The sequence below is a fragment of the Hylaeus volcanicus genome, unplaced genomic scaffold (genome assembly GCF_026283585.1).
Source record: "Hylaeus volcanicus isolate JK05 unplaced genomic scaffold, UHH_iyHylVolc1.0_haploid 12237, whole genome shotgun sequence".
Classification (NCBI taxonomy): domain Eukaryota; kingdom Metazoa; phylum Arthropoda; class Insecta; order Hymenoptera; family Colletidae; genus Hylaeus; species Hylaeus volcanicus.
This window is the reverse complement of record NW_026533172.1, coordinates 1,711,277-1,737,040: the sequence shown is the minus strand read 5'-3', so window position 1 is coordinate 1,737,040 and position 25,764 is coordinate 1,711,277. Positions and strand designations below refer to the sequence as shown.

Here is a 25,764-nt window from a genome sequence, read left to right as displayed (position 1 = left end):
TAAAGGCTTTTAATAGTTTATCCAGAAATTTTAAACGTTTTTCATAATTATGTGTATCTTCGTATATTTTTTGAGCAAAAATGTCCAATACTTCACTTGTTTCCAAAAGTTTGTCTAAAGAGTTTTCCGTGGAATCCATTGTAGAAGGCATAGTCGTGCATTTCTAGAGGGCACCTTTCCAACGGGTCTGAAAGTAATGGACCACGAAGGACTCAGTTTACTAGTCTAACAATTAAGAGTCGTCAATCTCCGCTCGTGTATGTTAAAGACTGTTTATTAGAGTAGTGTTCAAAAAAATCATGTACAATTTTTTTCGTGTTATTTTGTCATCTATAGAGTACTGTTTACAGGTTACTCATTGAGTTGATATAAAAAATGTTACTGTGCAATTACAAAATCAAGTTAAAAGTTTTACATTTATTCTGTTTTTGTGTTTGCAAAAAAGTTATTTTATGGTAGGTGGAAAAGAACTAAAATAATCTCACACACAGACACTAACACACCCCGTATTAAAAATTTGTAGCTAGTCTGCATGCAGTACGACCTTATGATGAAAAAACATTGAAAAATAAATTTATAGAGTCTTTGCCGTATGTAAAACCAGGTAAAGTTTTATAGAAAACAACAGTACAACGCCATGGATCACATCTTTGAAAAAGCAAATGGGCAACGTTCTCCAAGTGAAATTGACATTTTGGTGGACAGAGCACTCGAAATCTCTGCTCTACATACAGGGCTTCAGCGTATTAACCGAACAAAAAAAATTGTATCTGTTTTTTTTTCTTTCTGGAAATATTTATTAAAACAATGTTACGGTACACAATATATTGCTCCCTCTTTCTTCTTATTATTTTTTTTTTAGAGGTTCAAGAATACAGTCAACAAAGTTTTGTTGAGCATATGCAACAAAAACAAAATGCTTATTTGAAAAAATTGTCAGCAACAGACCCTTAATGTCACTCATGAGAACACTTTTTTTATTTATTTAAATATTGATTTTTACTTTTCGTTATCAATTAGGTAATACGTGTTGCTTGACTTTGAAAAAGTCAATGCGAATGTTGACCGACCCATCAGACTGTTAAAAGTCTTTATGATGTTACCTTCTATATCATACCTTGTTTTTGCAAGTAATGCTTACTAAAAAAAATATTCAGAGTACCCTTATTAAATTGCTATGCCTAAAAAGGTTGTAAAATTTGTTTTAAAGAACTATTTTTTTCTCCATTTGTTTTTAATATTGTAACGCTAACAGCGACACCGTTACTTTTTATTTTGCTTGAATTCAATTTAAAAAAAAATACTCATTCTAATCGTTGCCGTTTAAAATACAAAAAAAATAGACTTTTTAATTTCACACAATTAATGACAATGGTTTTTAAAAAGCACTAAGGAAAAAAGGGTAGAACATTAATATAAAAGATGAATCCCCGGTGTCTAGTTAATTTGCGTCAATGGTTACGGCTATGTTCTTAAGGTTTTGTTTCTTCTAGTTGAGTGTCGCTTTTTTCAATGTTCATTAATGACCATTGCAAAACGGCTTGGCCAAGTTTTTTGTTTAATTTAGGAACACCAGAGCCTAGTACCGCGGTTTGCATACCCAGAATAAGCTATTCAAAAAAACACATAGTGAAAAAAATGCTGTTCAAAATGTTTTTACTTTAGCTAATTGTCTTCCAGTAAAACCTTCTGTTTTATGTGCTATGTCTTTTAAAAACGTTTCATTAAAATCAGAATCCACTTCAATCATCTTCCCTTTTTTTGTTGGGTTTTTTAGATACTTTTCAACAAATAATTGTAACATGCGTAATCGTTCCTGAAATCCAGGTAATGGAAACTCAAAATTTTCATCCATACGATCTAAAATTGCCTTGAAAGAAAAAGAATCAAAACAGGATTGAATATCTAGCTCAGCAAAACGATTTTTTTTTTGAAGGGTTCATAAAAAATCCATACTTTATCAAGAACATGTTTTTCATTGGTTGCTAAGATAAGACAAAAATCTGTTGACTCGGTTCCAGTATGATGTAAAAAAGTCTATTATTGAAAGGATTCATATTTTTTATTAAATATTGAAAATAAAGTCACTCGTTATAAGAATGTGAAACAAAAAAAGAAACTTACAGATAAAGCGTTACGTGCATCTTCGGATATTCCTTGATTCGTAAGATCACCACGACCTTTACGCAGAAAGGCTTCGGCCTCATCAATAAATAAAATTAAACCTTTAGGAGATTTTTTGGCCCAACGAAATACTTTATTAATTTCGTGAACTGCATTTTCATTGAGTGGAGCTGCATCGCCACCCGACATAATAGCATAATCCAGACCTGATTCTTTAGCAAGGCTATTGATATTCAACAATCAAACATCAACAAATTGAGTTGAAAAGAAATTTAAAATATTATTACAAAACATACGTTCGAGCAAATAAAGTTTTGCCTGTACCAGGAGGTCCGAATAAAAGTAAATGACGAAATGGTACTCCATATTTTCGTGACATGATTAAAGAGTTAGAAACCCATTGAAGTCTAAGAGATCAAATTATTTAAAACCACTAAAGAAAACAATTTTTTTTAATATCCCTCAGAACCTTTGACTTAAAGTGTCAGGAAGGATAAGGGTATTCGAGACTTGTATAGGAGACGTCAACCAAGGAAAAAGCATGGATTTCATGTTTTTCTAAAAAATCATCTCAGGATCAAGGTATATACATTGAATTTTTTTTTTTACTGCTTAAAAGAAATAGAAGAAAGAAAAGAATAATTCGAGTTATGCCTCTTACATGAAAAGTCCACCGTGATGTTTCACGAATAAGCGAAGGTTTTCCTAAACGTGATTCCTAGAAAAATGGAATACAAAAAAAAAAAAAAAACGTAACACTTAAAAGTTGGTTTTCAATTCATTTATCTTGTACAATATATCGGCCTGCCACTTGTGTCGTAGCTTTAGCTCCATAAATTCCTAAGGCTAATCCAGACAATCCAGTGACCTAATTTTGGAAGCGTTTCAATGCTAGAAAATAAAAAATGAAAATGGTAGATTGTTTACTATGGCAGTCAATTTTTTTTTATCATCAAGTAAATTGGTACAAGCTCTGCCTAAATTTGATAAAGTTGCTTGTATGGATTCTAATTGTGTTTGACGTTGCTCAGATGCTTTCAATTTTAATTCACGAAAGTGTATATCTACATTCTCTCTTTCATGTAAAATTTTTCCTTTAGTTTCTTCATGAATTTTTGTTCTAATCAAATCTTTTTCATGTTGTGCCTCAAGTTGTTTATGTTCAAGCCTCGCTTTTAAAATATCCTTTTCCGTTTCTTTTCGTATATTTTCCTGCCTTAGAAATTGTTGGTGTTGTTGTCTTAAACATTTCTCATTTTGATCTTGTTGATCCCGTAGCTTTTTAGCATAAGCCTCTGCTTCTAATTGAGCCTTATACTGTGCAGTGATTCTTTCTTGTTCTTGTTGTTTCATCATAGTCTTCCTGCGTTCTTGAGCTTCAATTTGTGCACGCTCTAGCTGCAACTGACTTTGAGCGGAATGTAACTTTTCCATTTCTTTTTTTAATTCTGCTTGTTTTGTAAGTTCTTGAAGTTTGGTTATTTCAAAGGCTTTGTTTGCGTGTGGAGAGGAATCTAAATAACGAAGAGCGGCGGCACCACGTTCTAATGCGGTCGGATCAAATTTACCAGTGATACTTTCTTGTGAAGCATCATAACATACGTTCTTATGTTTGGAACCAATAATGTGGTTTTGTACTTCCACATCCTTTGTTCTACTGAAACGAGGATAAAACATGTGACCTTTTTAATTAATGTAATACGCTGGTGCAATTGTTTTGCTTGGTTGCACGAGCGTTAAAGACCGCAAATTATTGAAACTTTGAAGAAACAGTTGTTGTACCTATTGCGGCAGTTACCGTAAAACCTGTGGTATGAAAACGATCATCGTCAACATTTTGAAATATGGCAGGATCATTTTGTGTTCCACTTTGTGAAAAAAACAATACAGATACAATTTCAATAGAAAATAAAAATGTATTAAAGAGTGGTTTAAGACGATCGTGGAAACAGCCGAGTAAACGCTTTTCGTCGCATGTAATTCGATGCGTCAAAACGTTTGGGTGCTCCAATCGTGATTGGCAAACCAAAAGCAAAGAATCGGAAAAAAAAAAGGTACCTTTTAGCAACGAAAAGCATCTTTATAAAAAACGATTAGAAAATAAAATCGGTAACATATTTTTACTTTTGTGTGCTAATAGAAAATTTTATTACTTGAAAGAGCATTGAAATCAGAACGTTCTGCTGCTAGGCGAGCGGCTTTGGAAAAAAAACGTATAAAAGAAGAACGAAGAAAAGAAGCTGAATTGAAAGGAAGTACTATTCAAATTGTTAAAGATACAACAAAAATCAAAAAATGGAATAAAAATGCTAGAAAGCAATTGCTTAAAATGTCCGAAACCGCTTTGCAAGCTTTGTGCGCTAAAAAGGTTTAATCGTTATTCTAATACTGTTATTAAAAATTAAAAATAAAAGTTTTCAATTTTTCTAATTATTTTAAACATAAGGATTTATAAGTGTACACTCTTGGGTGGTTTTCGACGATTCCTTTTTATTAGAAAAAGATTTTTAAGTTTATTTTGTATAAGGAGTTTAAAGATTTAAATTGCATTGCACACGTTTCTGAACCTGATAGTTTTTGATAGTATAACCTAATCACAAAAATTACGTCACGAATTTTCGCAAAAACGTCGAAGGGACGTTTTCTTGTTTAGATTCTAACAATCCAAAGGGTGATGCATTATTGTTCCTTTCTACAAAAAAGGAATTTACAAGATGAAAAACAATTATTTAATAAAGTTACCAATGTTAGCGTAACGTTAAAGAAGACACGACGCGGGCAAATTCATCGAGTTCTTAACGAAATTTATCTTCGTGATGATATTGCATGTGGTATTGCCAATTGCAATGTTTGTAAGCCTTTCACAAATTTAGGTAAAATGGCTCTTGATCATTTTAAGTTCATGCTGAAATATTACGAGTGGATTTCTTTTTTGAAACCTCAGGTATTTTATCTCAAGAAAGTCCTTGTATTTTAATACTAACAAAAGATGTCGCATTATACCAAATTGATTTTGTTTGCAACGATGTTTGCGTTACGAATGCAGTGTTACCAACATCAGTGCTTGATGAGGTTGAATTCAATACAACTGGCACTCCATTTCATTTTAAATTTTTTTTTTGATTAGGTAAAATCGCAAAATGGTCATTTTGGTACACGCCTAGGAAATCTTGCCCAGCAAGCTGTACGTTTTCTTTTTTACTTCATAGCTCTCTTTTTTTAAAATATCATATTTTAAAGATCTACGATACCACCGATACTGACTCGACACGAACAATGGAAAAAAAAAACTCTTGTCGTTACTTTTACGTGTTTGTAAATCATATTTTTCGCGCCACGCATACTCCTCGACTCGCAAGTAATCAAAAACACAAGGTTTTAGTAAAACAAAAATGCGTTTTTTTTTATGGAGTGTAGAGGAGTCTCTTGAAGAGTATTCCGAGAGACAAGTGTTCGCCGTGGCACGATGGTATCGAGACCATTTAATTTCTTCTTTTGGCTTAAGTTTTGAACAAGCTAAAGAAAAGATTTTAGTTTTAACAAACACTTCTTCTAAAGCAGTAAATCCGTATTGTGAAAAAAAACAAAGTATTTTAACACGGTTTTGTTATTAGTTGAAAGCATGCGAACAGAATGTAAGAGCTCTTTCAGTGTTTGAGTACTGCGTAGGAATGCAAGGACTGTACCCTCTAGCAGGAGAAAATTTAGTACCTGTGGATGAAGTAACATTTCCAATTTTTTTTTTGGTAATGTAAGCAAAGCTTTTTTTTCACGTAGGACGCTATGAATGAAGGAGAAAATGCAAGTCGAGCGAAACCATCGGGTTTTATGTATTCTCCACACTATAATCTTGAACAAATTCATGAAAAAATGACACAAGGATTATTACATAAGGTAAAAAGTTTCAATTGTCACTCAAACGTTTTTGAAGAAATGACAAAACCTTTACACTAGGGAATTATTCGTATGGATAGGAATTCCCATTATTGTGCAACACTTCAAACAACCAGTTTAGGAGAAATTCGCATTCTGGGACACAAGTATATTAATCGAGCGATTCATGGAGATGTTGTTGTTGTTGAATTGCTTAAGGATGTCAAAGAAAAGAATACGGAAGCTTTTTGTGTTGAAACAACACAAGTTGAAGATGCAGTGGAGCTTCTTGATGAAGGTTTGGTTTCTGTAGAAGAAAAATGTTACTGTATTTTTTCGTGTATTTGTAGATGTGGATGGAACGCTTTGTAAAGAAAAAATAGAAAAAAATGTTAAAAGTCATTTAGATGAAACCAGTAAAATTTATGGGAAGGTAGTTGGAATCGTTCGTCGTAACTGGAAACAATATGCGGGAACCCTGCTTCCTTTACAAGAATCTCAAAGTAAAGCTTTTTTGCTTCTTTAAAAACAGAACAAATTTATTCTTTGTGGATGTTTATTAGATATTCGTGGCGCAGCTTTCACGAAAATGGAAAGGAAATTTCAACCATGGGATCCTCGAATCCCTTGTATCATTCTACAGGTAAAAGCAATTTTTTTTTTGTTTATCCCCCATTTTTAACATAAAGTGTCCTTTTATTGTTAACGTGAATAAGACACGGCAATCATTACATTTGGATGGAAAGAGAATCATTGTGGCTATAGATCATTGGAACTCCAATCATCGCTATCCTTCTGGTCATTGGGTTCACGTTCTTGGTAATGTGAACGACCCTGATGTTGAGGCCAAAGTGATTTTAAATGAATTTGACGTGACTGCCAGGTTCGTGTTCTTAGACAAAATAATAACCTAAACTACAGTTGTCGGTTTAATCAATTTATTTAAAAAAAATCATTTTTTTTTTTTATAGAGACTTTACAGATGCTGTTTTGCGCTGTTTACCTTCAAGTGACTATGTCATACCTCCTGAGGAATTCAAGCGGCGAAAAGATTTAAGATCGATCATGACTTGTTCTATTGATCCACCTGGATGCAAGGATATTGATGATGCACTAAGTTGTGAGACATTGCCTAATGGAAATATTTTTGTACGTGCATTCTTTCTAATGTTTCCAGTTGACCTATGATTTGCGTGTATTAGGTGGCTGTTAATATTGCTGACGTGACTCACTTTGTACTACCGGACACTGCTTTAGACCGAGAAGCAGCTCAACGGTGCACTACAGTGTATCTAGTAGATCGAAGAACAGATATGTTACCCGCTCTCTTAACAACTGATTTATGCTCATTAGTGTTCGTTACCGTTTTGAATAACTTTCTGTGAATTGAATTGTTTCCCGCTATGCTTTTCTTTAGAGATAATGTCGATCGCCTGAGCTTTTCCGTTTTGTGGGAAATTTCACCTTGTGTAAGCTGTGTCTTTTCACACTCTTGGTGAAACACAAAAAAAGAAAGCTCGAGTGTTTTTTTATTTTTTATTAGGGAACTATTTTGAAAACATCCTTTGAAAAAACGGTGATACGTTCCAGAAAAGCTATGACATATGAAGAAGCTCAAACTCTTTTAGATGATGCATCAGACAAGTAGAGAATTTTTTTTTCTTTTAACGTTTTTTAGTCTCTACGTTGTTTTATGTAGCACATTATTAAAACAATGTCTTTTCACTTTAAATTCTCTTGCGAAAAAATTACGGCGAAAAAGAATGCTTCATGGAGCCTTAGAGTTAGCGTCTTTAGAGGTCGTTTTTTTCAATATCAATTGTGTTATTCCAGTCTTGTCATTGACGCTTGTGCACCTTTTTTTTCTTCAAAATTAGGTCAAGTTTCAATTAGATAGTGAAACGCATAGCCCCAATGATGTTGATGTGTATCATGTGAGAGATACGAATAAACTTGTTGAAGAATTTATGTTACTAGCCAATTCAAGCGTCGCTGAATTTATTCTACAAAAGTTACCCCTTCACTCCGTTTTAAGGTAAAAAAAACCAGTCGTTTTTTTTTTTAATTGGTATGAGTTATCTTCTTCTTTCCATTCACGTTAACAATGCTTCAAACGTCCAATCGGCGTGAATTCATCTTTGTTATCTTTTGTGTGACTAGACGTCATCCTCCTCCTAAGGTTGATCAATTACAAACCCTTCAAAAATTGTTAGAACAAAAAGGATTTCCGAATTTCAAGTGACCCCCTCCCCCTATCATTTGAGAGCCCCTTCAATTTCACTTTTTTCTTCAGATACACAACTTCTCAAGAACTTTCACAGTCATTAGATTCGTTTTGTTCAGCTGAAGATATTCACTTTAACAAACTGATACGTGTCTTAACAACACGGTGTATGAATCAGGTCATTTATCACTATTCACTAGAAATACACTAAAAAGAGTATCCAATCATAGGCAGTTTATGTTTGTTCGGGAGAAACGGCTCAAAATTGTTGTGACGAGTCGAACACCTTTCAAAAAAATGACCCGAATGGAAACATCTCCCAATATTATCACTACGGCCTTGCAACTTCTCTTTATACGCATTTCACTTCACCTATACGAAGGTAATAAAAGAAAAAAAAACTCTTACAAGCAGTTTCGTTTTTTTTGTGATAGATACGCAGACATACTCGTACACCGTTTACTAGCTGTAGCACTGGATCTTATTGTACTACCTTCTCAACTTGCAACAAAATCCTTAGTAGGTTTCATAGACAAAATGTTATTCAAATAAATGGCTTTTTTTTAAGATTGCTCAGCAGTGTGAACAAATGAATACCAAGCACCGAAATGCTCAATATGCTTCTCGCAGTTCAGTGAAATTTTTTACCTACCGTTATTTTAAGTGCGTCATGAAAAGGACTTTTTTTTTTTATCACGACTGAGCAAAAATTTATTTTTTGTATTTTGGATAGAAATTTCGGAGCTTTTGAAACCGATGCTATTATTACCAATGTTAAAAAAAATGGGGTTTCCGTTATTATTCCTCGCTATGGTATTGAAGGTACACCAACAATTGTATTAAAACATTAGCCTAGGACATAAATTCAACTTTATGTTTTAAAGGAGTTGTTTTTTTTAAATCTGAAAACTATCAATGGTCAAGTGAATCACAAACATTAACCTACGTTAATCAAGAAAAAGAAAATGAATCACTTTCCATATTTGATCATATTTGGATCAAAATTTTCGCTGATAATGAAAATTTTAGGTAACAATATAATTTTGTTTTTTCTAAACAAAAATGTTTTTTTTCAGACCCACCACGGTTCTTGAATTTCTTTATAAAACACCTAAGAATCTCTACATTAATTCTGTAATTTTTTTTTTGTGTAGATTTTTTTCAAAACTTTCATTCGTTTCAAATACTTGTCTCATCACTCTTGTTATATTTTTAGAATATAAACACCATATCTATCGAGGAAATTAAAAACCTTACTATTCCGTCAAAGTAGCATCCTACTATTGTTTTTGCAATAAACCAATTTGATTGAAATAAAATATTTTTCTTTTTTTGTTTGGTACTACACGTAAAAGTTATAACCCTAAAGTAGTTCGAGTCATACCTTCAAATGACGGGACACTCGAATTTCCGATATCACACAACGACGACATAACACTTTTTGTTTTGTCGTTAGCAAATAATACATTACACGAAGAACTAAACATTAACTACTTGATTTTATTGAGAAAGCTTATTTTGAAGATTCCACTCCAATTGAATCTCGTACACTTAATCCTTTTCCAGGGAACGCGTGGTGATTAGAAGAGTGTGGAGTACCGTGAAATAATGTAGCTACGCCACTTGCCCTGCTTTGTGTCCCACTAGGTGGCGGGTTAGAAAAAGAAGGGAAATTAGAACTGTGTCGATTTAACTTGAAAATATCCATTGAATCAGCCAGTTTATTTAAAAAATGAGGAGTTGTTTTTAAAATATGAATATTGTTTTCCGCAGGTAATACATTCCTACCAACATGAAAAAATTATGAAAACAACTTTTGGAATTTAAAATTGAACTGTTTTGAAAACGTTAATTTTCTAAAAAGTACTTATACTTTTTTTTTAAAGTCTTTTACTTTACAACACAAGTCAATATGGAGATATACGTTTTCATTTACCTTAAAAAGTAGTACATATGACCGCTAAATAATCCTAGCAAATCTTGCATGATAGATTGTCCAAGCAAAAAATTCAAAACAAGAAGAGCGTAAGGTAGTTGCCACGCACTAAGTTGAAATCCCCAGAGGAATACCTTATTTTTAAAACGTTAAAACAAATAAAATGAAAATGTAATACAGTCTTGCTTTTAACAAACCTGCTGGAAAGCTTCCATTTTAGACCAATAGTAAATCACAGCAAAGTGCAAAGGTAACGCAAGGGAAGGAGTACCTAACCATTCAAAAAACATACATAATGAGTAATGTAGTGATAAGAAAACAAAATTTCCTACGATAAGAAGAGAAAAAAAGAAGCGATAACGAATTAAGGAAGAGCATTTGAAGAATAATAAAGTATAGAAAGCTTCCTGATTGTGCGGCAGGGTATGTAAAACATGAATGTTTCTCTAATTTCGAAGCATATTGAACAAAAAAGTACATATGAAATAACCACGAAATGCTGAAAGGTCCTATATAAAAAAATTCTGATAAAACGCGCCAAATTTGAAATTTTGATAAAACCAGTTCCCAATTTAAAAAAATTGAGTCCAAACTTATAACATGTGTTACTACACCGATAGTGACACTAAAAGTTGCCACGAGCAACGCTCGTGTGACTGGTGGCATGGTTTTAAAAAAATCTTCCAAGGAACTCATTTGATTTTGTTTGCTTTATCCTTTTAATGTTAAAATTATTAAAACTACTTCACGTGGAATAACTTGTTACTGGGATCAGTTTTTGTCTCAGTTCTATACAATAGTATAAATCCACGCTTCATATACGATTAAAAACATTGATAACAAGATAGCTTACACTATCAACAATTTCGTTAGAAAAACTAGCGTTTCAAAATTTTAACATATATCCTACGAGTTGTAAAACAAATTTTTCGTTTTCAATATCATGTTGCATTCCACATGAAAACTATCTGTAATTTGTTTCAAATACTATGAAAAAAATTTCTTACAGCACTTTATCGCATTTGAAACTAAAAAAAAACTAATCCTGTTGTAATGAATTTCAATTTCATAAAATGAATTTCATTCACACAACATTCAATTAAATAAACCTACACCCTCAACAGTCACAGTGCGTTTTTTTTTTTCGAAAAACTAGAAAATTTCAATTTTCTCAAATCATGGTCATTTTAAGCCTTGCTCAAATTTCTTCTATTTTCGAAGGAAATTTGGAAAAGGTAATTTTTTTTTATTTAATACTAATTAAAGTTATTCTTAAAATTTTTTATTGACAGGCACATGTGCTAGATATTAAGGATAGAAATTTAGATTCAGTCGAATCTCTTGGATGCATGAAAAATCTTAAGAGAATTGTCTTGGATAAAAACAGACTTAAAAGTCTTGAATTTTTAGAATCCAATTATAGTCTTTCATGGATATCCGCACAGTATAATATTTTAGGACCTGTTCTATCAAAAAGTTATTTTTATAATTTAACAAACCTCTCTGTTTTAAATTTAGCATCAAACAATGTCATCAGTTGTGATTTTATCATTTAAAATTGGTTCATGGTATTCTTCTGTAGATATCTAATGTGGAAGGAATTATAGAATCGTTACCTCAATTAAAAGTTTTAATTCTTAGTAATAATCTTTTAAGTAAAGTAATTTTTTTTTGCAAAAAATTTTTCATGTATACTCATTTTCCTTACAGCTTCTATAAAAGGACTTGGTCGTTTACAACAATTAGAAACCTTAGGTATTGAGCATGGAACCTTTTTAGTTGTTATTTTCTTTTGTAGTTCTATCCAACAATAAGCTTGAGAACTTCACGTCTCCTCAAAAACCCTTAATCTATTTGAAGAAACTTTCCTTATCAAATAATAAACTTAAGGTTGGTTATTTTCTTTAAAAAAAAACAGTTTTCATTTTTTGAGAGAATAGCACCTATGTTTAAATGAAAATGTGTATAATTTGCGGGAACTTCGACTTAATGAAAATAGTCTACTACAGGTTAGATTTGAATGAAATTAGAAAAAAAGAATACAATTTTTATAGCATTGTCTTTTTGTTTAGATGCCAGAAAACCTGTATTACTGTGGTCGCCTGACTATTTTAGATTTAGGAAAAAATAAGTTTAACCTTAATCCCAAAGAATGTATTCAACAACTACGACGATGTCAGAAACTAAGCAATGTAAATTTATTAGGAAATACTTCTATAGCCCAAACAGATAAAGAGGTAATTGTACGCGTGAATACATAATTGATGTGCTTGGTTTAGTGGGATTCTTTTAAAGACGAACTTTCTAAACACCTACCTATGCTAAAAATTTTTAATTCTCGAAATTTGGTTAAATTATGTAACGCGGTGAGAAGAAAAAAAAATTTAGTGATAAATGAAAAAGACAAAAGTTTAAAAAAAAAAATAAAGCAAGACCCTGCAGCAAGCTTGATAATGGAACCTTGTAACAAAACAAAAAAAACATCAGGTGATCAAAAAAGTAGTGAAGGGAAGAAAGAAAGAAAAGATAAAAATGCAATTGAAGCCATGATTACTAATATACAGTGCTGCAAAGACACGCCAAAAGTTGACAGTGTGTTTTTTTCAAAAAATAATCTTATTTATGATTATTTAAACAATAAAAGTGCAGTCCATAGTTGGAATGAATAAATTGTTTATTTCTAACATAACATAAATAAAGGCGCATGTTTCTGATGCGACCCAAAAAGAAGATCGCGACTTTTTTTTTCTAATAGTTTATCAAAATGAAAGGGGTAACTCCAGTGCCAAGTAATTGTCAAGTCAACATGGATATGGCTTCTGTGAGTGGATGTCATGAAACAGAGCGCCATCGCATTTCGACGCACAGTCATATAAAAGGTCTTGGTTTATTACCCGATGGAACGGCAGCGGATGTTGATAGGGGGATGGTTGGGCAACATGACGCTCGGGAAGCAGCTGGTGTGATAGTTGAGTTAATCAAAAGCCAATCTTTAGGTTCTAAAGCTATTTTATTAGCTGGACCTTCGGGTACAGGCAAAACGGCTATAGCATTAGCTATAAGTCAAACACTTGGCTCAAAAGTTCCGTTCTGTCCAATGGTCGCTTCTGAAGTGTACAGTCAAGAGGTAAAAAAAACAGAGGTGTTAATGGAGAATTTTCGTCGTTCTATTGGCTTAAGATTGAAAGAAACTAAAACAGTTTATGAAGGAGAAGTCACTGAACTCACTGCAGAAGAAACTGAGAATCCTCACGGTGGATACGCTAAAACAGTGAGCGCAGTCGTAGTAACTTTAAAGGCAACCAAGGGTTCTAAAACATTGCGTTTATCGCCAGAAATTCATAAATCCTTACAAAAAGAAAAGGTGAAAGAAAATTAGGTATTTTTCTATTCGAAATATCCATTTCATTTAGGTAACCGTAGGGGATGTTGTTTTAATTCATTCAGACTCAGCGTGTGTTAAACGTATTGGTCGATGTGATCACTATGCCTCTGAATTTGATCTGGAAGTTGAAGAATACGTTCCTTTGCCAAAAGGTGATGTTTACAAAAAAAAGGAACTAGTGGAAGATGTTACATTACATGATCTGGATGTTGCTAACTCAAAGCCTCAGGTAGTCTAGATTTTCACTTTTAATTTAAAAGAAAAAAAAAAGCTAAAAACTTATGGTTAGGGTGACAGAGATATTCTGTCTATTATGAATCAATTTCTTAAAACGAAAAAAACTGAAATCACTGAAAAACTTCGATCGGAAGTAAATAAATCAGTCAACCGTTATCTCGACAATGGTATGTTGGTAAAGTCGAGTCATTTGATTTGACTGTTCGTTGGGTGTCAGGAGTCGCTAAACTGATTCCTGGAGTGTTGTTTATCGACGAAGTTCATATGCTAGACATTGAATGCTTTTCTTTTTTAAATCGTGCTTTGGAATCTCCTTTAAGCCCCGTTGTTATTCTTGCTACGAATCGAGGTATTTGTTCCGTACGAGGGACCGATGTTGTCTCGCCTCATGGAATCCCTGGAGATCTTTTGGATCGTTTAATCATTATACTTACCAAGCCGTATAGCGCTAAAGAGGTTATACAAGTATGTTTTATGTTACCCTTCTCTCATGTAGACACCATTTCGTACAATCTATTACAAGAGTCAATTTGAATGTTTTCATTAAACTTGTTACTGTACATACGAGAATTTTTTTTTTTTGTGAATTCTACTTTTTTTACAGAATTTTAAAAAACAATTCCTAAATTTATTATAATGTAGATTGTTCAATTGAGAGCGAAAGAAGAAAATGTTCACTTACAAGAAGATGCCATTGATTACATGGGTTTACTTGGAGAACGTACTTCGTTACGGTAGAGAATTTCAAATTTTTTGTCATGTTTTATTAATATTTTAATTTTTTCTAGTTATGTGATTCAATTATTAATGCCTGCTAAAGTCTTAGCTGAAACGCAGGGTCGTATATCTATTAATAAACAAGATTTAATGGATGCAGATGGTTTATTTTTTGATGCTAAAAGCTCAGCTAAACGATTAAAAGATGAAAAAGAGTTTTTTTTACTTTGAACTAAACATTTTAAAATAAAACATATTGAAATACATATTACGCGAATTCGCATGAATAAGTTTCCCAGACCTTGCCGGGTTCTGCGTCGCAGTCAATACTCGTAGCTGTACATTTAATAGGAAGATCTGTAGCGCGGCAACCCGATGTCATACCACGGCAATATTTATCGGTTTTGCAAGTAGCGTAATTATTTATATCAGGAATGTCGACTTGGAGTCTTGACGCAACACTTAAGAAATACGCCACTCTCCACAAACCACTTGCTCCATTTGACGTGCACTCAATACCGCCATTAATAACGTTAGTAGATAATCCTAATCCAGCGTATTTATCATAATCAACACCGTCATTATAGATACTGTTCATTTGATTGTCTTTCCAATGAACGATGGCGTCACGTGTACGAATACTACCACTCACAGGGGCCATAGAATAAAAGTCTCGTGGTGTAAACCAAAACCAAAAGGCAGCAATGAATCCCATTGGACCTTCTGGATCGACTTTTTCAGGATTGCGCAATAAAACATTTTTATCTCCAAATAACCATTCACTAAAAGCTCCATAATTATAATTCCATGAAATTTGAATAGGACCTCTTCCATGATATGTCGCACCGGGGAATGGAGGATAGGTACTATGCGGTTCCGCGTACGTACCCCCGAGTTCTTCCCATGCTACAAAACGTCCAGTTTCTTTGAATTTATGACTAAAGAAAGATGCAGCTTCTAAACGGTTGATTTGATCGTCTTGACTATTGCAAAATTCTTTAATTGAAGCTTCTTGTGACCCATGTTTTGGTGGAACAAATTTTTTTCCCATATGCTCAATCAATTCTAATGCACACACTATATTGTCATACATGGCTGCTGCTGCATCACATCCGCTAAGTTTCCATTGACTTCCCATTAAAGGAACTTCTTCCTGTGTGACTTGAATAAGGCGATATAAATGAGAAGGATTTGTTATATATTTTTCAAAACTTGTTCGTTTAGAAGGAGCCCAGTTAGGACCAAATTTACTTCCGTATTTTGCCTACATAGGTCAAACAAATGTATTTGAAACTTTTTTCAAAAACAAGTGTCCAATTCAGTCAAGTAACTATTATTCAAAAACCAGCCAAAACATATTCGCTCTCTCAAAGTAGACCTTTTTCTACACAACTTTAACATTTTTTAAACACTATTACTAGTGATTAAAACACTTTTATAAGATAACATATATATTAAAACCTAGCAAAAAATGTTTTAACCCAAAACATTGAAATACTATTAAAATATAAGAAAATTTCTATTACAAACCATAACTTTATCCACTGAATTTAAATCATTCCAAAGTATCAGACAATTACACAATTAACAGCTCCATTTTTTTTTTGAAAAAAAAGAAACTTTCAATAGTAAAACGACGAACATTGATTTTAGAAAAGAATAAAAACTTACGTCATAACAATTTAACGATTTAAAAGATGGTTTTTTAAAATTTTTTGTGTTTTCCGGACATTCTTTTTCACAGCTACTACCGCCTAAAATGCAAAGAAAAAAAAAAAATTTCAAAGCGCTAAAAGAACAGAATCTGTTCCTTTCAAATCAATAAGACAATCTCGTTTTATTTAGACAGTCTATTCATTACTTTCAATTGACATTTCAAATACTTTTTATATAATGAAAAAAAAATTTATTACAAACAAAAACACACAAAACATTTCTAGTCATTCATATAGCGTTGATGCAGGTTGAAAGGAAAAAAACGCAAATTATCCCGATAAAATATTGTGTCGCATGTAATTACTTTGATTTGCGCTTTTACCAGGTAGTACTAACCTCCAGAATTCTTTTTGCATTGCTGCAATGTTGGATAACAATTGGTCCAAGCAAACGGTGGGCAAAAAGTATCCGACGATTTTGAATTTGGACATAATGTGCAAGGCTTTGACTGCCAATCACCTTTAGCAAAACATCCCTCTGAACCTAAAGTACAAAAAACAATGATACAATGGCAAAACAGAAAAATTCAATTAACCAACGCCTTACTTGGTGCTTCAGTTGAAATCGAAGGTGGTCTAGGTTTTGCAGTTGAACTCGAAGTGGGTCTAGGTCTTGGAGGTGAGGTTGTACTCGATGATGGCGGTGTAGGTTCTGGAGTTTCTGCGAATGTCAATTTCTTGAGGGTTTCATTTGATAAACCGCGTGACTTACCTCCAGAAAAATCGTCTTTTTCCTTACAATACTCTCCGTGGGATAAAGACACCCAGTAAGCAATTTTGCTGTAGCAACTATGACGGCTAGACTTTAAGCATTTATACGTGGCGTAAGAACATGCAACAGTTTGGCACCAATTATCATATTTAGGCATAACACCTTGGATTTTGGATACACAATAAGAGGGAGCAAGATCACCATGATAAGAACATTTGGATGTTTTTACATAATTGGAGTCCATACAATAAAATGGCATTGTGGTGGATTCACAAAATTTTTTACACGCCACATCCTGACAAAATGTATCGGATGCTTGCTGTCCTCGATATTGTTCACAAAAATTTTTCGTGCTACTAGATAACACGACTTGCGTCGCTATGAGACCTTAAACAAGAAGCGACAATGTTTATAAATTTTAACAATAAGAAAAAAGAAAACAAAAGAAAATGCTGCTTTAACATTTTTAAACTTGTTATGTTAATCCAGTATAAAAACAGTAACGAATTTTTTTGCAAGTTCTTTCTAGCCGAAACATAAAGACGTACCAATCAACGCAATAAAGAGTTTTGTTGCAACGAAATACATTGTATAATCTTGATGAAAGATTTAAATCTGTGTTATTCTTAGACTCAAGCCACAATTAGAAAATATTAGAGAATACTCAGATGTATTTTATTCTACACTGCAATATATAAAAAATTATTATAAACGAATACTACTTTAGGAAGTTATTAAACTGATAGAAAAACAGAGAATAGAGTTAGATAGAAAACTAACTTGATATGCGTATAAAAAAACATTAATGGGAAAACAACGCACAGTTTTTTTTTTTAACGGAATTCTTTTGCATGCTATATATTTTCCGACATCCTTTTTTATTTTCTAAAAATCTTTTTTTTATTATTTTATTAATTCTATATATTTTCTTTTTAGCCTTTTTTCTTTTTTTTTAATTCATTGATTTTTTACAAATGAGTGGAAATTTTTTTTTTTGAAACTCGCCCTATTTTAAAAAAGCATTCTTATATAATAAAAAAAAAAGTTTTTTTTTTTCTTTTTTTAAGTTGTTCCCCAAGAGAATAAGACGTCATAAAGAATTGCGTCATTTTCACAATTCATACAGTTTCATTTGTAGTTCATTTCTTTTATAACAGAAAAAAAACTCGTTTTTTTTTTTAAATTATCACTCGTAGGGTTTTATTTTACAACTTTAAAACATTGGTGTTTTAAAAAGGAATAATTTCTTTCAAACAGAAAATTTTATGAAGAAATACAATGTCAATGTTTCTTATGCGAACGTTTCTTGCCTCGTGAATATGTATGTAAAAAATTTTTTTTTGTTAAATGGTTATTATATTCATGCATAGTAACGAATTTATTATAAAAAAAATGATACACACTACTAGAATTATCAAATGTCGTGTATAACACGAATCCGATGATCAACAAACGCTTTACTTGTTCTCAAGTTTAATACAACACTGTAACGTTTAGGTGTTATTGAAGAATGGAACTTGTTCGCTAAAAAATAGAAACATTAACGACAAGAGTATCTGGAAATGTTAAAAAAAAGTACTTACAGAAGAACCTTGAAGAGTTTTACTTTGTGTTTTCTTAGCAACCTCAGCTCGACGTTTTTGATCCTGAGCGGTGACGTTTTCATGTTGTATGATAGCACAAGCTGTTTGAAATAAACCTGTTTCATATTAACAAAAATGTGTCACAACATAAGAAAGCAAACAGGCATAAGGGTTACCTGTACCCCAATCATGTTCTAGACAATTGGCCTCAAACCTTTAAACACCAACTCTTAAGAATCTCAAAACTTTGAAAAAGGGACGTACATGAGAAACTCAAGATCATGGACGAGATTTTGGTAATGTATTTCGATAATATTAAAATTTTCACTGTGCAAAAGACCCTTTTGATACAATAATGTTTTGGCCGTATATTCCTTCCTTGAAATTTCATAACATTGTAAAGTCGTTATAGCTCGCCGCAAAAGCAATTTCTTAAGTTCTTGTTTAACTTCCGGAGCCAATTTTCTACCACCATATTGAAGTTTATATTTTTGGGAAAAACAGATGAAAGTATTTTTTTTAACAAAAGTTGCTCTTCTCATTGTAGAGGACACTATTTCTAGAGTGTACAAATGAATGCGTTCAAAGATGCAATAAAAACTTACATAAGAAACACGGGATTCTATTGAAAGAGAGAGAGAGAGTAAGATGCAGAGAAGGTGAAAGTGTGTGAAACAGAACAAGTGAAAGAGATTGAGAAAAAGAACAAGAATAAAACAAGATGAGCTTTAGGAATTTTTGAAGGAGCTTCAATCTTGTAAACCCAATGTTTACAAGATTATTCAAGTCATTATTAATAAAAAATATGTTAAGAAAAAAAAAATTTAATTTAGTCGGGTCTAACCGATTTTCATCAATAATAGTAAAAGTGAAATTAGTACGCATTATCTATAGAGTAAAAACAGTGGGAAAAAAGTGAGTGAATGTAATGACGTTTATTACCGTTGCCAGCTTTGTGCGTAAAGAGATTCGGATTTGGTTGTTGCATCTGCTTCCTCTAAAGTTTCATATAACTGACTACCTTTAAAAAAATTATTAAAAAGATCAGTGCGAAGATTTTCATGGGCTCGAATAACACTTGGAGGAACAGTACAGAGTTGAGGAATTTCTTGACGCGAACGTTCCATGAAAAGCTCAAAGGATTCCTTTCTTTTTTTTTCTTTTCGTATAGCATAATATACTGCATATGCACACATTAAACTAGCAGTGGATATGCAAAACAATAGACATTTATGTTTAGGCTGTTTTTTTTCAGATTCAGTTAAAGTAGCTTCACACACTGTGATGGTTATGAACACAAGCTGTAACACACATTTCACGAAACTGTTATTTACACGTAAGTAGAGCAGCATCATAGAGACTGATGTTTTTCTATTCTTTTCTGTCTCCTACTGTAAGTTTACCATTCAGTGGATTTCACGTAAAAAATTCTTATTATGGTACATTTAATACTATAGATAAAATGAAAAATTTATAATTCGATCAATAATATATTTATTGTGTTTTGATATACTGGGAATTTCCTTAAAAGAACACTTTAGTTGAACTTTGAAAAAGTCTCATGTCTTAGTATTTAAAAGAAAGATATTTTCTTTTTTTTTTAAAACAAATAATTTTGCATTCAATTATAGTCAACCATTTATCATATGCTCTCTATTGAAATAATTGTCAGTTTTTGTGATAGATTTTTGTTTAATACATATACGCGAGAAAATGATGTTTCAAGATATTAATAAATGAGTTTTCAATTTGACTTACTTTTTTTTTTATTAGTCCTTTCGATAGAGAGAATGTTATTTTTTACGTTTAATAAAGATTTAAATTGAATATGAAAAATGAGAATGTAGTGTTATTAAAACGAGTTAGTTTCGTCGATCCAACACAAGAAGCACTTTTGCAATATGTGAAATGTTGACGTTAAATGAGTGGTAGTAGGCTCAATAGATTCGTTGTGTCTGTCATCAAGATACTTTTCAACAAATGTTCAATTAGAAAAATCATTTTGTGACGTCTACTATAGTTTATAATTTTTTTAAAAGAAAAAAGAACATAACTTTCTCATTTCAACATGAAAGTAAGTCTCTTATTGAAAAAAAATAAGATTTAAGAAGATTTTACAAAGACGTTAGTATGCAAAACCCAAAAATTACCGTTTTTACCCATGTGACTAGTCGAAGTTATCACCAGGAGAAAGTCCAGTCTGACGGAACGAATATAGTATGGATTAAGTCAGGTGCGATTTCATCAACCATAATATTTTACATCCAAAATTGATAAGTTTTAGACACTTGGAATTGTACTTGCGTATAGGATTGTAGAAACTTTTCAAAGTTCATTTTATAGTTAATTACAAAAAAAATGATGACACCTCAGTATGGGAATCAAGAAACATATATACCCTCATCAGGATCACCTCTGAATGGAGATAAAGTTTCTTTTTATTCACGTCTCACTTGTTTGTTTCTGGATAGAACAACTCTTTACCCAAAGTCACGATGGTTGGCTCTTTTGATTTTAATGGGCTTATTTTCCCTACGTATATATACATATCAAGGTCAGAATGTTTTTAAAAGAATTTTTTCTTTTTCACTTTCCACACAATTTTTCGCTTTTATTAGGTTTTTATATAGTAACGTACGCTTTGGCTATTTATTTATTAAATCTTTTTTTGGGCTTTATCACTCCACGAGTGGATCCTGAAGAAGAAGATTACATTCTTCCTATACGGTTTGTCTATTCTTTTTTAATAAAAAAAATTTCAATACGAGCTAAGTGTTTGTTTTTGTATGTTTTCTTGAGAATAGAGAAACGGATGAATTCCGTCCATTTCAGCGTCAAGTCAATGAATTCAAATTTTGGTAAACAATAATTTGATTCCAACTACTTGCTTTTTTAACCAAAAATTATCATACTATTATTTTATTTCACACCTTATAGGCTACAAGCTACAAAAGGCACATTATTAAGTCTTCTAGCTACTGTAAGTTCTTAAAACTAAATTACTGAGTACTATATAGTACTAACACAAAATTTATTGTTTTATAAACCCATTTTTTTTTCTTTGTTGAACTTATCACAAAATTATTAGAAAAACTATGTTTTCATATACTTTTCAGTGTTTTCCTATTCTAGATCTTCCCGTATTTTGGCCAGTACTCGTTGTATATTTTTCTTTTTTGTTCATAATCACCATGCGGCAACAAATAAAGGTAAACTATCGTATGAATTGAACACAACATATCATACATTTTCTTTAGCATATGATAAAGCATAAATATGTTCCTTTCTCTTGGGGGAAACAGTCTTATGGAGCTATCACTCGACAGCGTAGTCCCAAAGCGAAATTCGCGGGGAAAAGTTTTGCTGCAGGTTTCCCATCAATGCAAGCTAAATCTGAAAATCTTATATCGTAAATTTTCATAACGCATGACGAGAAAACAGAAATGTCGTATTTTCTAAACTCGACGTTTTTCGTTTAAAAGTACACTTCATTCAGTCGGTATTCTCTCTTTTTAGTTTATTTGTCAACTTTTGTTTTTTAATTTTAATTAAGGATATAATTAAAAATTTCTAATAAATTTATTTTGTGGGGTTTTTTACTAAAAGTGGATATGGAGATCAATTTTAGTTATATAAAGATCTTTTGGAAACGAACATTCGCGTACCCATAGTGAAACTTCATAATTTTTTTCTTTCTTCTAGAACAAAAAAAGAAAATTACTTTGCAATGGTCAATAAGGTTTTAAAGCAACTAACTTAATCTATTTTGAAAAAAAAATAACAAACGGTTGAAAAACCCAAATTAAAAGAATAAAAATAGAACAAAAGACAGGATAGGCCAAAATAATAAAAATGTTGATGTTACGAAATCAGAGCAGGTTGGCGGAAACTGACGAACATCTAAATAGCGTGATGCTAATTGACAAAGAGCGGTGGCTTTTTCAAAAGGAAATTTAGCGTCTTGATTAGTACATTGTGAGTCGTCATAAATAGTTCTACCCACACATCTTGCCAAAGCACAGCTGGCTTCACAAGCTTCTGCTAATATAGCGGCAGCTAAGCACTGAACCCGTTGAGATGACACTTCCATGCACTGCTTTGCTGTCGGATATGATACAGCAGGAAGTGGTTGTTTAAATGTATTTGGGTGAAATGGACGAACAATGGTAGAACCTATGTCATAGTTAAAAAAATCTTGTGCGTTACCTAAAATGATATTTAAATATGCTGGATAGTAACTATGAATTTGTGCGGCGGCTCTTGTTGAAACAGATGCACATTTATCATAGGCTGATTCAAAATTACACTTGTTGGATAAGTATGGATTTGTTGCAGATTTTATTTCTGGAACAATTTTCCCTAAAATCAGTTGACATATGTAAGGATGTTGAGGTGTCGGGTCTTTTTGAAGTGGATTTATGTAGTATAAAATACGGAGTGTAGACATGTCTAAATATTTTGAACATTGAATTTGTAAGCGTCTCAACAAATAAGTTAGGGAAGGATAACCTACAATAGTTGCAAAATTATTTGTTAATTCTTGTAAATTGATCTCTCCTGTCGCCATTATAGGTTCTGTAGGATAACTTGTCACAAAACTACTAATTATACATTCTGGTAACGCATCTCTACAAGAAAGATGAACATTCATCCCAGAACAACTACTTAAAATTTTATTACATTCCGGCGCGTCAGATTTCGAAATAACATCATAGATTTTCTCTGCATAGGACTTCAACTCACTTGGTAAAAACATCTGTATAACGGAGACTATAGTTTCTTTAACCAATCTATCTTTAAAGCTTGTTGCAGGAGGCGCTTGCGAAATTTGTGTTGGTGGCTCATTGGGTGGACCTAAAGAATTTTTATCAGCAGATAAGCGGTTAAGACTCTCCATTGCAGTGGATAAATCAAAGAAAGCTTCATGATGTTTTTGGGTCAACGGACGTTCGTTCTCATATTGTTGTCGTAGGTTGATTCCTACCACAGCATGCATTATCATTAAGTTTAAAAGAATACATAATGCAAAACTGGATGAAATCTTTTTTGTCTTCATAGGTCTTTTGAATTGTCTAACTTCAATTCATTAAAAACATAATATTATATTATTGATAAAATAATATAATATTTACAATATTTTTTAATGTGAACCTTTACGTGTAAAGCTTCACGTGCAGAGCTTTTTGCACATCACAGTGAATCGTTTCCACAATTTCACTAAAACGTTTCCCCTGCTTATTTCTCTTTATAAAACAACCAACATAAAAATTTTCTATCTATTATAAATATCATATGATAGTTTTCTAAAATTATGACAAAGGTAAAATTTAGTTTTCTCCATGGTCACCGTTTCTTAATAAGCTTGCATCAAACTTTGTTGGTTGAAAAATTTGAATAATAAAATTGTTTTTTTTGGCTTTATTGCAATTTCTGTATTCATTTTCACTTTAAAGACATAAATAAAAAGAATACAGGTACTGTGAAACTCTAGGAAACGACATACAGATTCGTGGGTACCGCTTAAAGCATTGTCTTTTTCTTACACGAAAAAAAAAATTCATAACAGAAATACTTATTGCAAGTAGTATCCTCAGTGCATTCAAATATAAAAGAAAGAAAAAATTCTTGATAGGTAAGAAGGGTCTTACAACTACCAAGGTTGCCCCTTATTTTACAAGCAATTGCTTCCTCAAGCACGCTTTTATTCTCTAGGCAATATTCAAAGATAAGCTTGTCATTGAAATGTTGATAAAAAATGCTCTTAAGAAAATAGACTTGTTTAAATTCATATAACGCTTGTGCCTTTGTATTAAAACGAGTCTATGTTCTACCTTTGCCGCGAGGTGTTACTGTGATGCTTTACATTGTGGAAAGCTAGAGAGTATTATTTCTGTAAACTTTGCAAAATTTACATTGAAACGCTTCCATGGACGAGTGCAGGTTATCCATTTTAGTACATGCTTTAAAAGTTTCCATCTTTAAAACAAAAATTAAATAGCAGGGACAAATACAGTTGAGTGAAAAGTCGTATTGTGAATCAACGATTCGATTTCTTTTACGGGTAATACAAGACGACATGACTGATATAAGGCCCTACAATATTTTTCTTACAAAGTCGGCCCAAATCATTATGTCAATATTTTACTTTGAGACAACCAATGGGTGTTTATGCATTGGTAGTCCTTTGTAAGGCATGGTTTATGGTTTAAAATGACTCAAACGTTAACTTTTTATTGCAGTTTTTTTAAAAACCCTATGTTTCGCGTTTAATTTAAAAAAAAATAAAACCTTTACAGCATGAGGCATCCTTTCGGAGCTCATCATTCGGCTTCACAGACTATCTCTTAAGGGGAACACTGAATGAAACGGAGAGTTTCGTTCTTGCCTAGGCGACTCATCAGTAGGATTCGGTTCCACTCCATTGCTAGACCAGTTCCAGGCAGTAGACTAGGGCCCACTCCAAAGAATGGTTCCCATCTTTTAAGTCTTGGGTGTGGACTTCATCCATTCAACGTCTCCGATGGTGGACACATTCACATTTAAAGTCTTGAATGAAAGACTCCATCCGTTTTAATGTCTCGGATAGATGACAAACAAAAAAAAAATAAAATCATGTTAAACGTTTTTAATCATTATATTTGTTTCGCGCTGACAAAGGAAAAAAAAAAAAAGAAAACTGTTGCGTTTAGTAACTTGCGTTTAGTAACTTGCTTTCAGTTTTGTTAATTTCTTTAAAAAGACTCACATTTTGTTGGGTATGGCAAGTGCTTTAATGGCGAAAAGAAATATGATTCTTTCAAACGTAACTATAAAGAAGAATGTAAGCGTACAACTTGGACTTCGAGTGCAATACAGTGAAATTTTACAGTGTGATAATGTGGGAGCAAGGGAGCAAAGCTAATGTTTGAAAATACTGACTAAAATAACCGTTAAACGGAATGCTAATTTTAATAACACGTTTTTTGCCGTAAAAAGTATGTTTCAAAATTTTCTCCAACCTTCTTGTATAGAGTTGTTAACTTCGCACAATGTAATGCTGTGTTAGAGTAGTTTTCTTCCTATGGCAAGAATATGGAAAATTAACCGGTTAAACTTTATGCTAAACTATAAGAAACACATTAAATAATAACGTTAAACTATTAATTAGGCATGAGTCCAGAAAAAAATTCTATTTTAAAGAAGATACAAGAATATGTTTCTTATGTTATGCTAAGCGTTGATTGGATCTAGTTTCCACTCCAAAACTGAAAGACAAGAA

The 25,764-nt window shown here is 32.4% G+C and overlaps 9 protein-coding genes and 1 long non-coding RNA gene across 15 annotated transcripts; 5 read left to right on the top strand and 5 right to left on the bottom strand.

Moving 5' to 3' along the window:
- Positions 1-867: 867 nt before the first annotated feature.
- On the bottom strand, positions 868-4,168 carry LOC128883952 (ATPase family AAA domain-containing protein 3-like). Its single transcript, XM_054136853.1, has 9 exons — positions 3,052-4,168; positions 2,918-2,992; positions 2,786-2,842; positions 2,594-2,682; positions 2,421-2,531; positions 2,125-2,347; positions 1,957-2,037; positions 1,661-1,870; positions 868-1,610 (listed from the first exon to the last, which is right to left on the bottom strand). The coding sequence occupies exons 1-9, from the start codon at positions 3,799-3,801 to the stop codon at positions 1,473-1,475; spliced, it is 1,734 nt and encodes a 577-aa protein (XP_053992828.1). The 5' UTR covers positions 3,802-4,168; the 3' UTR covers positions 868-1,472.
- On the top strand, positions 2,702-3,455 carry LOC128883956 (uncharacterized). Of its 2 annotated transcripts, none has more exons than XR_008459175.1 (5): positions 2,702-2,889; positions 2,947-3,080; positions 3,156-3,206; positions 3,277-3,350; positions 3,403-3,455. It is a non-coding gene; the product is annotated as an uncharacterized LOC128883956 (long non-coding RNA). The 2 variants fall into 2 exon arrangements; XR_008459176.1 differs by having other exon boundaries at positions 2,947-3,088.
- Positions 4,169-4,778: 610 nt separating the features above from the next.
- LOC128883949 (uncharacterized) lies at positions 4,779-9,574 on the top strand. Its single transcript, XM_054136846.1, has 26 exons — positions 4,779-4,997; positions 5,069-5,196; positions 5,252-5,308; positions 5,365-5,482; positions 5,542-5,684; positions 5,739-5,846; positions 5,902-6,018; positions 6,079-6,295; positions 6,348-6,500; positions 6,561-6,640; positions 6,714-6,880; positions 6,969-7,146; positions 7,200-7,351; positions 7,415-7,466; positions 7,541-7,641; positions 7,697-7,796; positions 7,875-8,032; positions 8,158-8,235; positions 8,291-8,399; positions 8,452-8,603; positions 8,656-8,740; positions 8,790-8,884; positions 8,955-9,043; positions 9,106-9,250; positions 9,298-9,355; positions 9,438-9,574. Exons 1-26 carry the CDS (start codon positions 4,799-4,801, stop codon positions 9,492-9,494), a joined length of 3,096 nt encoding a protein of 1,031 aa, XP_053992821.1. The 5' UTR covers positions 4,779-4,798; the 3' UTR covers positions 9,495-9,574.
- Positions 9,548-11,190, bottom strand: LOC128883955 (uncharacterized). Of its 2 annotated transcripts, XM_054136858.1 has the most exons (5): positions 11,011-11,190; positions 10,490-10,946; positions 10,355-10,428; positions 10,158-10,291; positions 9,548-10,005 (listed from the first exon to the last, which is right to left on the bottom strand). In XM_054136858.1, exons 2-5 carry the CDS (start codon positions 10,851-10,853, stop codon positions 9,735-9,737), a joined length of 843 nt encoding a protein of 280 aa, XP_053992833.1. In that variant the 5' UTR covers positions 10,854-10,946; positions 11,011-11,190; the 3' UTR covers positions 9,548-9,734. The 2 variants fall into 2 exon arrangements, with proteins under 2 accessions (XP_053992833.1, XP_053992832.1); XM_054136857.1 differs by having other exon boundaries at positions 10,490-11,142.
- Positions 11,191-11,281: 91 nt separating this feature from the next.
- LOC128883954 (leucine-rich repeat and IQ domain-containing protein 4-like) lies at positions 11,282-12,900 on the top strand. Its single transcript, XM_054136856.1, has 8 exons — positions 11,282-11,392; positions 11,450-11,686; positions 11,740-11,812; positions 11,868-11,912; positions 11,956-12,047; positions 12,098-12,166; positions 12,230-12,394; positions 12,437-12,900. The coding sequence occupies exons 1-8, from the start codon at positions 11,336-11,338 to the stop codon at positions 12,824-12,826; spliced, it is 1,128 nt and encodes a 375-aa protein (XP_053992831.1). The 5' UTR covers positions 11,282-11,335; the 3' UTR covers positions 12,827-12,900.
- A 21-nt stretch (positions 12,901-12,921) lies between these two features.
- LOC128883953 (ruvB-like 1) lies at positions 12,922-14,727 on the top strand. 2 transcript variants are annotated; one of them, XM_054136854.1, is made up of 6 exons: positions 12,922-13,521; positions 13,571-13,771; positions 13,832-13,946; positions 13,997-14,244; positions 14,422-14,513; positions 14,568-14,727. In XM_054136854.1, exons 1-6 carry the CDS (start codon positions 12,922-12,924, stop codon positions 14,725-14,727), a joined length of 1,416 nt encoding a protein of 471 aa, XP_053992829.1. The 2 variants fall into 2 exon arrangements, with proteins under 2 accessions (XP_053992829.1, XP_053992830.1); XM_054136855.1 differs by lacking the exon at positions 14,568-14,727 and having other exon boundaries at positions 14,384-14,506.
- LOC128883951 (uncharacterized) lies at positions 14,638-17,673 on the bottom strand. Its single transcript, XM_054136851.1, has 6 exons — positions 17,472-17,673; positions 16,924-17,310; positions 16,759-16,872; positions 16,549-16,695; positions 16,168-16,250; positions 14,638-15,760 (listed from the first exon to the last, which is right to left on the bottom strand). The coding sequence occupies exons 1-6, from the start codon at positions 17,509-17,511 to the stop codon at positions 14,765-14,767; spliced, it is 1,767 nt and encodes a 588-aa protein (XP_053992826.1). The 5' UTR covers positions 17,512-17,673; the 3' UTR covers positions 14,638-14,764.
- Positions 17,674-18,222: 549 nt separating this feature from the next.
- LOC128883714 (uncharacterized) lies at positions 18,223-20,780 on the bottom strand. 3 transcript variants are annotated; one of them, XM_054136355.1, is made up of 7 exons: positions 20,657-20,780; positions 20,265-20,461; positions 19,449-19,686; positions 18,771-18,971; positions 18,683-18,720; positions 18,507-18,622; positions 18,223-18,447 (listed from the first exon to the last, which is right to left on the bottom strand). In XM_054136355.1, exons 3-7 carry the CDS (start codon positions 19,631-19,633, stop codon positions 18,424-18,426), a joined length of 564 nt encoding a protein of 187 aa, XP_053992330.1. In that variant the 5' UTR covers positions 19,634-19,686; positions 20,265-20,461; positions 20,657-20,780; the 3' UTR covers positions 18,223-18,423. The 3 variants fall into 3 exon arrangements, with proteins under 3 accessions (XP_053992330.1, XP_053992329.1, XP_053992331.1); XM_054136354.1 differs by lacking the exons at positions 20,265-20,461; positions 20,657-20,780 and having other exon boundaries at positions 19,449-19,871; XM_054136356.1 differs by lacking the exons at positions 19,449-19,686; positions 20,265-20,461; positions 20,657-20,780 and adding an exon at positions 19,112-19,352 and having other exon boundaries at positions 18,771-19,065.
- On the top strand, positions 20,724-21,941 carry LOC128883715 (uncharacterized). The gene is made up of 7 exons (XM_054136358.1): positions 20,724-20,739; positions 20,791-21,060; positions 21,125-21,233; positions 21,311-21,364; positions 21,444-21,486; positions 21,623-21,715; positions 21,764-21,941. The coding sequence occupies exons 2-7, from the start codon at positions 20,865-20,867 to the stop codon at positions 21,917-21,919; spliced, it is 651 nt and encodes a 216-aa protein (XP_053992333.1). The 5' UTR covers positions 20,724-20,739; positions 20,791-20,864; the 3' UTR covers positions 21,920-21,941.
- A 901-nt stretch (positions 21,942-22,842) lies between these two features.
- On the bottom strand, positions 22,843-23,562 carry LOC128883716 (uncharacterized). The gene is made up of 2 exons (XM_054136359.1): positions 23,020-23,562; positions 22,843-22,955 (listed from the first exon to the last, which is right to left on the bottom strand). Exons 1-2 carry the CDS (start codon positions 23,560-23,562, stop codon positions 22,923-22,925), a joined length of 576 nt encoding a protein of 191 aa, XP_053992334.1. The 3' UTR covers positions 22,843-22,922.
- Between the last annotated feature and the right edge of the window lie 2,202 nt (positions 23,563-25,764).